The sequence below is a fragment of the Mycetomoellerius zeteki genome, unplaced genomic scaffold (genome assembly GCF_001594055.1).
Source record: "Mycetomoellerius zeteki isolate Tzet28-1 unplaced genomic scaffold, Tzet1.0 scaffold150, whole genome shotgun sequence".
NCBI lineage: Eukaryota > Metazoa > Arthropoda > Insecta > Hymenoptera > Formicidae > Mycetomoellerius > Mycetomoellerius zeteki.
This window is the reverse complement of record NW_017256448.1, coordinates 44,359-58,989: the sequence shown is the minus strand read 5'-3', so window position 1 is coordinate 58,989 and position 14,631 is coordinate 44,359. Positions and strand designations below refer to the sequence as shown.

The 14,631-nt window shown below is 32.2% G+C and overlaps 3 protein-coding genes across 7 annotated transcripts in view; 1 reads left to right on the top strand and 2 right to left on the bottom strand.

The window, feature by feature from the left end:
- LOC108720468 (protein aubergine) overlaps positions 1-6,600 on the bottom strand; it is a 16,114-nt gene extending 9,514 nt beyond the window's left edge. The window contains exons 1-2 of one of the 2 annotated variants that reach the window (XM_018444505.1): positions 6,456-6,600; positions 952-1,122 (exon numbers count right to left, since the gene is read on the bottom strand). In XM_018444505.1, coding sequence (XP_018300007.1) covers positions 952-1,116 — 165 coding nt within the window. In that variant the 5' untranslated portion in view covers positions 1,117-1,122; positions 6,456-6,600. Of the gene's footprint in view, positions 1-951; positions 1,123-1,701; positions 1,810-6,455 lie in introns of those variants that run through there. The other variant, XM_018444504.1, reaches the window with a different exon arrangement.
- A 504-nt stretch (positions 6,601-7,104) lies between these two features.
- On the top strand, positions 7,105-12,413 carry Ankle2 (ankyrin repeat and LEM domain-containing protein 2). 2 transcript variants are annotated; one of them, XM_018444434.1, is made up of 10 exons: positions 7,105-7,556; positions 8,055-8,374; positions 8,720-9,028; positions 9,133-9,285; positions 9,397-9,611; positions 10,633-10,777; positions 10,847-11,012; positions 11,295-11,400; positions 11,470-11,598; positions 11,713-12,413. In XM_018444434.1, the coding sequence occupies exons 1-10, from the start codon at positions 7,373-7,375 to the stop codon at positions 11,756-11,758; spliced, it is 1,773 nt and encodes a 590-aa protein (XP_018299936.1). In that variant the 5' UTR covers positions 7,105-7,372; the 3' UTR covers positions 11,759-12,413. The 2 variants fall into 2 exon arrangements, with proteins under 2 accessions (XP_018299936.1, XP_018299937.1); XM_018444435.1 differs by lacking the exons at positions 11,470-11,598; positions 11,713-12,413 and adding an exon at positions 11,106-11,187 and having other exon boundaries at positions 11,295-11,370.
- Positions 12,414-12,587: 174 nt separating this feature from the next.
- Positions 12,588-14,631, bottom strand: part of Clc (clathrin light chain) — a 5,152-nt gene continuing 3,108 nt past the window's right edge. For 2 of the 3 annotated variants that reach the window (XM_018444473.1, XM_018444471.1), the window contains exons 4-7: positions 14,252-14,338; positions 14,072-14,183; positions 13,683-13,694; positions 12,588-12,849 (exon numbers count right to left, since the gene is read on the bottom strand). In XM_018444473.1, the coding sequence (XP_018299975.1) occupies positions 12,669-12,849; positions 13,683-13,694; positions 14,072-14,183; positions 14,252-14,338 (392 nt within the window). In that variant the 3' untranslated portion in view covers positions 12,588-12,668. The remainder of the gene's footprint in view (positions 12,850-13,682; positions 13,695-14,071; positions 14,184-14,251; positions 14,339-14,631) is intronic. The other variant, XM_018444474.1, reaches the window with a different exon arrangement.

Genomic DNA, 14,631 nt, shown 5'->3' with positions numbered 1-14,631 from the left:
ATAATAATAGTAGGTCTAGAAAATAATTTGGATTTAAACTGAATTCGTAACAAAATATTTGAAAAAAAATAAACTACAAAGAGACACTTCAGAAGTTCATTAGACCGAGGTGTGGCAAACAAGAGTTAAAAATCTATCTACTTAAACTTTGCCATGTAACATACTAAAGAAAGGTTAGATTAGGTTTTACTATAAAAATAGAAGGATAACTAAAAAATTTTAATAAAAATAATGCTACATAATTTCATAGATCGCATTAACTCTATAAAAGAATTTAGAAGTTACTTATGTCTTTTACATAGCAAAAACAATTTTTTCAAAAAAAAAAAAAACCAATTTTTCGGAAAAAATCGAAATTTTTCCGGTTTTTTTTCCAGCAATTTGAAAAAAGCGGCTTTTTTAAAACTATAATTATGATCTAAATGCAATTTACATCTTTCGTATTTGAAGCAACAACTTTGGGTAAACAACATTCGCTTGATTCTATTGTAGCAGGCCCGTCACGCATTTTGTGGGTTTCACGATCAGATTTACGCTTTATGTATCATGTGTAATACATTATAGATGCACTGTAAACAGGAAATTTAGATCTTTCTATTTGTTTTTTAACTAATTTTATTTCTTTTTTTAAATATCAAGTGCTTCAGTGAACAAAGTAAAAAAGATGTATTTTTGCTTTAATGTTGAATAATTTGGTAAAAAAAGTCATACAACATTCAACAAATACGCAAATTAACGATAAATTAATTTTTTCAAGAGTGTATACTGCTTTTGTGATTTTCGGCGAGTAGTTTTCAAAATTTTTGGAAAAAATGAAATTTTTCCTTAAACGCTTTGTATCTTTGAAACATTTTGGATATATGATCACATATGAAATTTTTGTCTTAAATTTGTATGAGAAATCACTGCTTAAAATCTTTTACAGTACTTAGTATCTATCCTCTATGTTACCGATTGTATAGCAGGTTGTCCTGGTTTGCGAACAGTTCCAATGCTCGTTGATGCTTGAGCATGTGGAAGTTGCTGCTGTTCCTGCTGGTGCGTAGAACTTGTCTGTTTTTGTATTGCTCGTCCACGACTTGCTCTCCCTCTTCCTCCTGCTCCTCTCTGAGACATTTTTATCTAAATGATTGAAATATTGAAAAAATTAATAAATAATATCGACAGGAAGAGAAAACAGAACAAACGTCCAATCTCTACAAAAAAATTAAGAAAAAAATATTCAACAAAAAGTTTGAAGGTTAAAAAATGTTTTAAGAAATAATGTTTATGTGTATTATGTTAAATACCTATTAAGATTGACATAATGCACAATATTATTAATACACACGTGTTGCGTTCCGTTCACTGCAAGTAGTGAAAATCTATAGTATACTTGAACTATATAAATTTTAGTGATGACGGAACGCGGTAGTATCGTGTCCTATATTTTCAGATTCAAAATGGGACAACTTTATGTTTAGGGAGAAAAGGAGAATATATAGGGATATAAAGATAATCACAATAGCAATTTTTTGAAAAAATAATACAATTATTCTCAGTTTGATATTTATATTTAGCGAGACAGATGTTGTGGCGGGATAATCTGGGAGCGCGGGATATCTGGTCACATTTTATATGTATATTCTACATGATACATGTATACATAAAATGTTAATAAATATATATATTTGAAATTAAATATATTTTACAATTTTTTACCAAGTTACGTTGAACGTTGAATATCGCTTTTAATTTTCGGATTATAATATCAACAATTTCGATGCTTTTTGACAGTGTTCTTGATGAAACTGCATAGGAACTTCTTCAATTTTGATCTGGCTCAGGTAGTAGCTCAAGAAATTTTGTTTGGGGAGAGGGGATTATCTCCTATTGTGCTACAGATTCCTACCCGAGCCAAACAGATGTCACTCCATTCTTGTTTATCAAACAGTAAACAAGGATGGCACAACATCCGGGAAGCATTCGAACCCGGGTAGAAATCCGAACATATCCCCGACTAGTAGAAATTTCTTGGTCTTTTCTCTTAAAGCTAATAGATCTGTTTTTTTTTCCACTCCAAATTCTGAATTACGTGCTATGACTCAGTTACGGTCATCATTGTGTTAGATCCTAAGTTGATTTTCCAATATAAGGCATAAAGTAAGTGAATAGTTAAAATCCATTTCCTATTCAACACAAAGTTTGTAAAATTGTGACATAAGACGTCCTTAAGTCGTCTTTTAGACGCAAAAACGTTTTACGACCAGATTTTAGACACTTTTTGTCATCTGGGTACGTTCTATTCTCTTGTTTGTTTACGGACTTATTCTGTGTCCTATTATACTGGAAAATCAGTTTATTCCCGATATGTCTTACAGTCTTATGGTCGCAGCACACTCTTAAGCGGGAAGCACAGACTCTTGCATAACGCATAACACATAAGGCATAAGAAATTCATCCAATCAGAGTTCTTTATTTCATGGAAAGGAAGGAAACGAAGGACTTTGATTGGTACATTTTCTTATGTATTACGTGTTATGCGTTATGCAAGAGTCTGTGCTCCCCCGGATCTACAATAAGGTTTTAAGCCTTAAATCATAAGAAATGGACGAATCACAATCGATTATTCCCCTCGGATTCGACTGTAATTGGTCAGTTTCTTACGGCTTAAGTCTTAAAACATCTATTGTAGATCCGGACTTAAGGCCCTGGCACACAAAAAACTTAAGGCAGTAAAACGTAAGCAGTAAGGAAATCAACATGTTGGATTCGCTACTGCTTATGTTATGGCCTTAAGGACTCTACTGTGATTGGTCAATTCGCTTACTGCTTACGTTTTATTGCTTAAGTTTTTTTGTGTGCTATGGCCCTTAGGCCGGAATCAGACTACGCTGAAGATTGAGATTGAAGATTGAAAAATTCAAATTTGACCAATCGAAACGAAAGGAGCTAAAATTTCTTTGTCCTTATTGATCAAATTTCAATCTTCAACCTCAATCTTCAATGCGTAGTCTGATTCCGGTCTTACATAACGTATAATGCATAGTGCATAAGCACTGAGAGAAAACAAAATAGTTCCAGCAACTATAAATTTGGCAACTTTTGCAATTGAAGTACCTGTAACTAGTTTTACAAAGTAATAGAAACTAAAGTAGTGCTGAATATTATAAAAATATAGTCACGGTAACAAATTGTATGCACTATTAATTGGTAATGAAGTAGTGACTCAACTACATTTAGTAGTTACTTGGACTTCATGCAAATAGATATAACAATTACATTTTTCTAGTTTGGACAAAATTTTTTAAAGGGTCGCTCAGTACGAGTAGTACGCGGCTTTGTCACCAGAGGGACGTAGCGGAGTTCAGTTTCTCCTCTAAGAAGGAAACCACTCGTTTACAATAAAAGGCGCAGCGTTGGTTTCAAACTTGGAAGACAAAAATAAATAAGAAATGCATACACAAATTTGTAACTATGTATTATAAAGCTTTAATAAGAACAATAAGTAAATTAAGTGAACTAAGAAAATATAGTAATATTAACCATTTATAAATTGTTTATATGGTTAATGTACTATAGTTTCTTAGTTCACTTAATCTAGTATTCTTATTAGAATTTAATAATATGTATATAGTTGAGGCGCTATTTCACTACAAATTTATAGTTACTGATATGATTTTTTTCTCTGAGTGAGGGAATCAACCAATCAAAATTCTTCTTTTCCATGGAATAGGAGGAAAGGAAACATTCTGATTAGTTGATTCGTTTATACACCATGCGTTATGCAAGAATCTGTGCTCCCTATTTTATGGCCGCAGCACAGACTCTTGCATAACGCGTAGGGCGTAAGGGAATCAACCAATCGAAATTCTTTTCCATGAAATGGAAGGAAACGAAAGATTCTGATTAGTTGATTCGCTTATGTGCTAAGCGAGGAGCACAGACTCTTGCATAATACATAACACGTAATGCATAAGAAAATAAACCAATCAAATCCTTCGTTTCCTTCCTTTCCATGAAATAAAGAACTATGATTGATTGAATTTCTTATGTCCTATGCGTTATGAGGAGTCTGTATTGCGACCTTAAGGCTGGTTAATTTCTCATGGTTTATAGCTTGCAGCCCTCTTATATTAACAGGCTTGTAAAAGTAATTATTGGGCGCGTTCAAGTTGAACAAAGCGATTATCATGCTCGCCAAGCAAATGAACACACAGAGAGAAAAATGTTTGGTATTTGTAACTATAATTATATATTACTATAATTATGATTATTACTGTTATAATAATAATAACAGTAACTATATATATAGTTCCAGCAACAAATGTTATAATTGGCAACCTAAAATGACTATAATTATAGTTGTTATAACCATAAAATAGTTGAAATTACCATAAAAATGGTTCAAGTGACTATAATTTTATAGTTATATTTTGGGACAACCATATTTTTTATGGTTAATTATAGTTAATTATAGTCACTTGAACCATTTTTATGGTAATTTCAACTATTTTATGGTTATAACAACTATAATTATAGTCATTTTAGGTTGCCAATTATAACATTTGTTGCTGGAACTATATATATAGTTACTGTTATTATTATAGCAGTAATAATCATAATTATAGTAATATATAATTATAGTTACAAATACCAAACATTTTTCTCTCTGTGCATAATTGGTTGTTACTTATAGATCCAACCAATCATATTCAATCGCTCGGTAACCCCGGATCTACAATAGAGTTTTAAGCCTTAAGCCATAAGAAATGGGCGAATCACAATCGATTATTCCCCTCGGATTCGACTGTAAGTCCGGATCTACAATAGGTGTTTTAAGTCATAAGCAGTAAGAATTTGACTAATTACATTCAAATTCGAGGAGAATAATCGACTACGATTCGTCGATTTCTTATGGCTTAAGGCTTAGAACTCTATTGTAAATCCGGGGTAATTGGTCAGTTTCTTACAGCTTAAGTCTTAAAACACCTATTGTAGATCCGGACTAATAGCTTCTGCAGACTGGACGCGGAAACGCTTACCGCGCGGCAAAATGTGACGCGGTAGCCAATAAGCTTACAGCTCCTAACATGTTCATTGGTTACCGCGTCGCATTTTGCCACGTGGTAAGCATTTCCGCGTCCAGTGTGCAGGAGCCATAAGCGTGCCTAGCCGCTTTGCCGTCTTGAACCCACCCATTGATCTGTTTTTTTCTGTTCCTAGGCTGCACTAGAACTCTCTTTCTCACTTCTGACATATATCAAAGATATACTCATTTTACTTTAAGTACCAAAAGTGTTCAGCCACAAAAAAACGAACCTTATGTATTAGCCTTAACGTTACGTGACGCATGAAATTCCATTACGACAGAGGTTATCCGAGAACCGGAAGGTAAACCACTTCCAACAAGTCCGGACATGTATCACATAAACATCACACAATGGTCAATGGCATAATGGTACGCACAAAAAATTAAGGCTCAGGTCACATTTGTGAAATGTGACTCAAACATGAAACTAAACGTAAAAGAGTAGACAAAATTTTACAAAAAATATATAAAAAAATTATATAAAATAGGGGAACGAGACTTCAATAGAGATTTAGAATCTTCTTTAAAACACGTATCAGATCAGGCATTGGAGATCGAGGATTGCAAAAATTGAAGACTAAAAATTAAAATTTTTAATCATAATCGACGTAATTTTAACCTATTTCGTTCTGAACAAATGAATTCTAATCTCCAATTCGCAATTTTCAATCTCTAATACGATTTGATAAGCTTTATAAAACTTTATGATTTATTACGAAAATTACATACTTTTAGGCTGCGTTTCACCTATGATGCATCAAGCGCATCACGCGTGAAACGGAACGCAGCTTTGATATCAAGCCATCACTGTTCGTTGCTATGCAACGTAACAGTAGCCAGTAATTTGTTTATTAACAAAATTCGCCTGGCGGCGTCCGGCATTCACCGCTCATTTTTTTACGTAACTAAAATAATTTCTAATCATCTCCGACGGTAGAAACGTCTCTAATGCTTTTCCTGAGATTATCATAGATCTCAAATGTCGTAACTTGTCTCACGTTACATTTTTCTTGAACGTCTACTATTTCTTTGTGTAACACGATATTCGCGCTTAAACGTAAGAATGTCTCGGCGTGCCAGTCGCGATTCATTTGGAAATTTTCTTGTACTCTTTTAACAATCCTACAATAGACGTATCGGCTCCTTCGCCTTGTCGTTTCACTCGGTTCACTATAAACTACATAATAGCAAGACCGAGCGAAAATTAAACACGCTTGCATTATTTAACTCGATGCTGAGGTGTAGCGGTACTTTTTAGACAAAACGCGTGTCTCTGTTGGGAATACCTCGCCCTGTTGTATAGATCGCACAAAGTGTAATCACAAACGAGAGCATGCAATTATTACAAATTGTTGAACGAAATAAAACAGAATGGATCTCTTACCTGCCGATAGCTTCCTCTTTTTTAACGCTTTCTCGTTTTAGGCGACTACCTTCTCGACCGTCTCCAATATATCAATTACCAGAAACCAACTATGTCAAGCTACAACGTCCAAAAGCAAATGAGTTAGACATCACTCCGAAGTCCGAGAACAGCGTAATAAAACAGTGATAAAGATATCCTGATAGGCAAAACCAAAATGGTCTCGCCTGAGGAGATAGCCAATGAGCACGACGCACGTGTCACGTGACTTTTGAAAACACGGTCTCAGCAACGCGAAACGCTTTCCAAGGCTAATTTTTTTCAGAATGCAGGACACAGCGATATTACGGCAATAAGCCCAGACTCATCGACCGTAATATTCGACAAAATAAAGTAACGAGAAAGGCGGCCTAAGCGACAATTCGATGATAATGTTTGACGAAGTAATATCTCAAGCGACCAATAGGGATGCTTGGCTCAAAGGACACGTTCCATTTTGGTGCTCGCAACATTTTCATTAGAAGAATCCCTAGAAGTAAGGTTCTATTCTGTACGGAAATTCATCAATTTTTCATTGAAAAAACTCGAACATCGATTCATCGATTATTTGTACCAGTTCTACGTTGAACCGGACGTCGTTGTTCGACCATCGTTCGATTTCTATTAAATAGCAAAGACGTCTGTTACTTCTTGTACGTATGTACATACATATCTTCTTTTTCGTTAAATTGCGGAAACTATTCTCTAAAAAAAAATTACTGCTGTAGTGTGATTTTTTTCCTTATGGTTTTTCTCACGAAGAAGTTACTGTAGTTTTAACGAATTGAACGAAGTGCTATCGCTAATAATTGACTATTCCGACGCTTTGTTTTGCGGCAAGTGTCATCTTCGATGAACATGTGATCGGTGCAGGAAGTATCGAAATAATCAGATTTACCATGACACCAGAGTCTCGCGAGTCCGTCGTTAATCTACTAAACGCCAAAGAGAATACTGAGGAAAAGGCGAATACGACGAACGAGGGCGAGAACGTATGCGATTTGCAACCTAACCTGCCGGTTGAGACGTTATACCATGCCGTGTACATTCCACTGGAATACAAAGACCAATCAGATGGAGAAGGTAACTAATCGACAAACGTCGAGTCACTAATTATTTTTATAGATACAAGTATTCGTCAAGGTTCATCAGATTGAGTCGAACAACACTCTCAACAAAGCCTTTATGAGCCAACACTAGATTTTAATGTGAAAATTAATATTTATATGGATGTACAATATAGTACACAAGTAGACGTTTCGACCTTTGGTTGAGGTCCTTTTCAATATATTTACACCCCCATTAATTGTCCCTATCTCAAATATAAAGTTATAGTAAAGTCCTATTGCATCCTGTTCGTCAAATTGGTAAATTTGAAGATTGGCAAAATGCATGGTTATTCATTTGATACATGTTTCACTATTTTTATAGATGTTATTTATTAAATAGACATTGGGTATAAGTCTTTTGGATTTTAATCATGCCAATTCTATAGAAAGAAGATGCAGTGGTGAAATCATAGGACAAATTAATTATTACTATTATTGTTACCGTTATTAATATTATGATTCTTTCTTACAGAAACTCTTCACGTTTATCTCGAGATGCAGGCTGCCTTAAAAGTGATAAATACATATAAAAAAGGTCGTTTGAAAAGTTTTAAAAATCGTTCTGATGCTGTAGCATATGCAAGAACTGGATACAAACAATCTTCTTGCAATCATCCCGGGACAGTTGCTGTAGCGCAAGAACAATCCAGTAATTTTAAGGCACCGAATACGCAGGATTTAATAGCTTTTAAAAGATTAATTGAAAATGGGGATGTGAAGGCTGTGAAGAATATTGTATGGGAAAATCCGAGATATCTAATCAGTAGTGGAGATAAGCCTGCCATTTTGCAGGTAAATATATAACTTATAACCATATTTCTTTATACTTTATTATCTTAGTTTTTTATCTTAATGTTTGAATATCAAGAGTATAAATACTTTTATTTGTATATGCAAATAGGTATAGAATTATATTTTTACATTTAATCAATATTTCTATTGATTTGTATTGTTATTGCATCATTGTATCAAAATTCTAATGTAAAATTATACCATGACAAAAAATATATTTGCCACAAAATGAAATTATAATTTTATCAGAATTAATGCATATTTATGCAACAAACATATAAATATTTTAATATAAAATAATATATATTATATATATTTTAATATAGAAAACACTTATATTTTTAGATGGGCTCTCGATATAATGCTTTACATATAGCGGCGAAAAAAGACAAACCAAAAATGTGTGAATTCTTATTAAATACTGTTGGGGATGCCAAATTTATGCAGCATTATGGGGAAGATAAATGTAAAACATACCTGAATCTTGAACAAATTATGCAAGATTTATATTTAAATACACCAGACAAAGGACTCAATGAGACCCCGTTACATTTTGCTGTTAAATTTGGCTTTAAAGATGTAGTTCGGGTTCTTGTTTCCTATTCCCAGTGCATTAAAACTTTGAAAAACAAGTATCAACAGATGCCTAAAGACGTACGTTTTAAATAAATTCTTTATTTAGTGTTATAATTTGCGATCTTTGCAAAGTTAAGATCATCGTTCTTGGAGACATCCTATATATAAGCTTCTGATTTTAGATAATATGCAACAGAAAATGCGAGGAAGATGAAGCTCTAAAGCGCGAGATACGTATGCTGCTAGATGATCAATTCTATGTACCTGTATTAAGAACGGAAGGTAATGCATGTCCACCTATCATCGGAGAACCGTTCTCGCCGAATAATCCGCTTGTAAGTATATGTTTGCATGAGCAAAATTTTGGAAAAAGAACATGGATATACTAGTCTTATAAAGAATCCAATTTTTATTATTTTTATTTTTACTATTTTTACTATTTTCAGAATTTGAATAAAGATCCTATCAGTCCTCATGTAGAAGTAAGAGCATTTGCCGGTCCAATGACTAAAACGCAGGCAGTAGAATTTCGAAAAAAGTGGAAAACGCCACCACGTGTTACTCCCAAAAGGGGACAAGGCGACGCACCTGGTATTATAAATAGTCCTAGTATAGTCCTAAGGTTGCAAGATACAGAAAAAGGGTTGGAACGTGTTGGAAGGTATGTATACATTAAATCCAAAATTTATTTAAAATTAATTATTACATATAAAATTTGTTACTATATATTAACTGATGATATTAATATATTTGCAATATGTATATATGTATGTTAGATATTTTAAAATATTCAGAAATATAAAAATTGCAATTGTTACAATTAAGATAATTTATTCTTATTATGTTATACTCAATGTGTAGGTCATCAAAATTAGATAAATAAATTATATTTCCATACTATCTTTTATACTTTATTTATTCAAATAAAAGTAATAAAAAAATAATCTGGTTTCAAAATCTGTGTGTTCACAATATAAATTAATAAAAAGAATAATCAGACCATGAGCAAGATTGAGATGTGAATATAAAATGATTAATAAATATAAAAGACGGAAATGTTTAATAACGGAACGTTTCGATCTTATTTGGTTTTCATCAGCCATTGAGATGAACAATTAATAATGATGTATAGTATAAGTACATAGTATAGTATAAAGTATTGATAATAAAGTAGCATTAATAAAATAATATATAGTATAATAACTTACTAGCTGTTGGCGTTTAAGGTAATCACAATAGATGCTTGTAAAATCAGGAAACCTGTCAGTCTCTAATCAATGTCTTGTAGTTAATTAATTGTACCTTCGATAAATTACTATACCTCTATTATTTATAGGCTCAATTTCATATAATTAATAATTTAATATTAAATTTAAATATTAAATTGTATAATACATCGTAAGAGTAATATTTTGTTACTTACTATTCGCGTGTTTAAAATTCTTTCTTATATTACTTTCCAATACTTTTCAAGAGATTGGCTGATAAAGACTACGTAAGATCGAAACGTTTCATTGTTTATGTTTCATATTTATTAAAAAAAATTAGTTTTCATTTATACATTTCAATCTTACTCGTATCTTAGCCCGATTATTTTTATAATGTTGTGTTTTACTTTACAAATACAAGCGGTTCCTCTTCCTTTTTTAATAATCTGATTTCTTTTGATATATATTTTCTAGAGATCTTGCTGAAGAATATCAAGTGCTTTGGAAGGAGTATTGGCCGTTTTTGAAAGATTTTGTTGATTTTCGGAGTGACGATGGATTAACAAAACTTGAAAGATATTTGGAGCAAAGATTTAAGGAACATTTATTTCACTTGACGGTATAAAAACATATCCAATAATATGCTTTTACATTAATCAATTCTTCTAATGTTTGTATTTTTTAATAGATAAATCAGATTAATAATGATTATGCGCTAGCAAATTACAAAGGTGAACCAGTAAGTTGCCAACAGACGCCAAAAAAAATAGATGCCAACGACATACAATACGTTTGTGATAAATTAAACAAGTGCTCATTAACTACTGAAATTGATGATACTGAAGAAGATACAGGTATCTCACGTGTTTAGTTTCTCTATAGAATCTAATTTTTCTAAATCTTATATCCATATCTTTTTTCTCCTCTGTGAAATTATGATATCCTAGGACTCAGATACAATGAAAGGAATAAGGAACAAGGAATAACAGATTTCATCCTATCCGTGCATTCCGGTATATTCGGTTTCTGGTAGGTTAAAATCTTTATTCCTTATTCCTTTCATTGTGTCTAAATCCTTTTTTAATCAATTTTATTATAATCAAATTAATGTTAACTGTTTATCTTTTATCTTTCAGATAGCTTAGAATTTTTTACACCTCCATCCTCGCCAGAACTTGTTCAAGACGATTTTGATGACAATATGGAAGATGCAGAAGAAGGTCCTTTAATATTTATCGAAGGGTAAATTTTTCTTTTATTATTTTTTACACAAAAGGCGAATATATTTCATATGACTATTGATGTCTTTAGGTCTTCACCAACGAAATTAGATTATGCTGTTTACACCGCACTTTCATCTACGATTTGTCCTGATATGTGTCCTTATGTCTACCGTTGGCGACACGACATGCAGCTAGCTATGAAACGTGATCCATACAGGTATATATTGCACTAAATTTTATTTTTTTTTTTTTGAATCGTACTTTATCTGTTATTAATAATGATGTCACAGTTTCATGCTCTAATACATAAATCTTTTTTTCTAATTTACAGATTCAACAAGCCATCCCTCAGAAAAAAACTATTTACAAATAATTAAATATCTATATTGTATTCAACAATAGATTTACTCTTCGCGCATAGGAGACAGCATAGTAGGCAAAGTGAGGACGTCGAGATTATTTCACCCGCACAATTTTCTAAGCCTGGACTCGAGTGTGATGTGTTTACATATATGATACAAGGTACATCTACACTTTGTCCGCTATGCCGCCTTCTATGCGCAAAGAATGGTAAAACTCTCGTTGAACAGTATAATCTCAAGAGTCTGAATTGCCAAATTTTAGATTAACGGTTGGATTGTTTCTTACAAATCCAAAAAAAAAAAACTAATTTACCTGAAGTTAGCTAATTAATGTTGACGCAACTCTCTGACCTCAAAAACTTTTAAACTGTGTTAATGTCGCATAAAATATATAACGCCGAGACACTACTGTGTCTCTAAATATAAACCTTTTTTTGCACAATGTTATTGGATAAGCAAATCGAAAATATATTTGAGGTAAGATAAGAGAAAGATATATTTTGAGACATTTTTACAGAGACTCGTAACTAGAAGCCTTCATGCTCAAGTTTTTAAAATTAGCATAACTTCTTTTTATTGTTCATTGTCTATAATTATAATAAATACTCATTATTAAAAAATACATTCGATTTCCTTGAGTTTTGTCTCCGTCAGACCTTACGCAAAAAAATGCATATTTTTTACTCATACTTTATAATGTATTTATTATTAATAACTTTTATTATATATAATAATATTACTTATTTAACAGAACATGTGGTGAATTTTGCTTTTGTTAATAGCGTCGTAATCACGACGCTATTATATATATTTTATATTATATATTTTTTATATAGATATATATTTTTTTAATCATAGTTTTTATTGTTATTTATCGTAATCATATTCTCAAGATTTAATTGTGACGATAACTTGTTTAATGTAATCAAGCGTTAATAGGAGTGGGCGGTGTCTGTTTTAATTGCAAAATGATCGAACGCATCCTGGAAACGTCCTTGGAAGTGCGGGACGATTTTGGATTGAATTCGCAAAGCTTGGCGATGCGCTCCCACTCAGTGCCTGGTTCAACCTCATCTGCCTCGGCGACAAATTGCTTTTCCGCATTCCTATTCGTGAAGAAATATGTATTAAATCAATGCCAAATCATGCATTGTATATCAGTTAGTAATGTAAAGAAATGAGAAATTAAATGATATTTCTATTTCATTAATATATCTCAGAGCCTTGAGAAAAAGATTTAAAAAAAATAATTTGTAGTTTGATATTATTATGCGATATTATGGACACAAGTGTAATTTGTAGCTATTAGACTTGATGTAAGAGTTATACAATCACAGTTCTTTATAGTATTCGTATTGTGCATAAGCAAATAATGCTTAATTAATAAGCTTTTCTTTCTTTCAACTTATAGAAATAGTTTTAGTATGAAAGACAATATGGGCAATTCATCATTAACAGCATTCAAGAAATAAAGTGCATTTAAATTAATCAGTTTATGGATATTATAAAATATTTATACTCTTTTGAGAATATAACTTATTAAGCAATGTCATTTAGTGCTACCTCGAAGTGATTTATCAAGAAGCGATATCATGATATGTGGTAAGTGTATGAGGGAGAGAGGAGATAGATAGGGAAGGAGGAGGGAGAGAACTGCAGTTTATATACCTGATTCACATTCAATAGGCGATATAGGTTGCATTCAGTTTGGATATTATGAGACTGGTGCTATGTTTGTTTTGGGCATTCACTTGCTGTAAGCTTTATTCTATCCCTCTGCATGTAATGAATAAGAAAAATAGAATAAAGCTTACAACGAGTGAGCACCAAAAGTGAACACAGCCCTAGTCTCAGAGTTTGCGAAGCAAATTGTGTTACAATAACACATAAATTGTAATGCAATGTATATTTTCATGCATATAAAGATATTTTAACTTACTTGGCTGACTCCCTAAGAAGCGAAATGGAAATAACAATTAAAAACTTCAAAAATCTATACATAGCATAATAATGGACTAATTATCCATATTATTTGTATTTGACTAATTATAAGTCAAATGATATAATAATTTAGTCCAACATTTATTATATTTCTTAACAATATTTTGCATTTTCAATATTTACGCCATTTTTTTAAATGTAAATATTATATTGTTATTAGGGGTATAAGCCTTGTTAAATGTTTAATAGACAGTCATAAAATATTCTAATTAGTCATCACAATTTAGTTCAGTTACTTTAATTCAGATAATTTAGTTTTTAGATTGTCAATTTTTTACGAAATAAAGATGTATAACAAGAAAGAATATAAAAGATTAGTGAAATTACCTGTTAGTAGTCTTCGTTTTATTAATAGCTTCTGCATGATGTTTATACCATTCTTCTAATTCTTTCTTTGCAGCTTCTCTCCATTCCTCCTTCTTTTTTTCCTCTTCTGTATCTAAAAAATTTACACACTTATTAATCATACTGTTCCTCTAAAATATTTTTATAATAAAATTGCGTTACCTTTTTCTTCAAGACGTGCTTTTTGTTCTTCCCTCCACTTTTTAATCTTTTCAGGTTCTTCCTTAACTGGTGGAGGAGGCACTGGTTCTATATACATAAAAATATATAAAAATTCATAAAGCTATTGTCTCAAGACTGAAGGCCATCATTTTGAACGAAACATCCCTATATCTTCTATTCATAATTATTTTGATTATTGTTGTGGCGACTCGCCACTAGAGGTCTCACGAGTCTCACGCGGATTCTCGTAAGCACCCCAGTTACACGAATTCCGTTTAAATAAGACCTCGATCTAATATTTTCTCGGGCGTCTAAGGCAGGTCCCACTACATTGCCTTACTGATGAGTCCAGTAGTGGGGACCAAGACGAAACCCCGCGG

Coding starts and splice junctions, on each gene's coding strand:
- Ankle2 (XM_018444434.1), top strand. CDS start 7,373: ATGACACCAGAGTCTCGCGAGTCCGTCGTTAATCTACTAAACGCCAAA. Junction 10,778..10,846: donor AACATTTATTTCACTTGACG/GTATAAAAACAT, acceptor ATTTTTTAATAG/ATAAATCAGATTAATAATGA. Junction 11,401..11,469: donor CCTTTAATATTTATCGAAGG/GTAAATTTTTCT, acceptor TGATGTCTTTAG/GTCTTCACCAACGAAATTAG.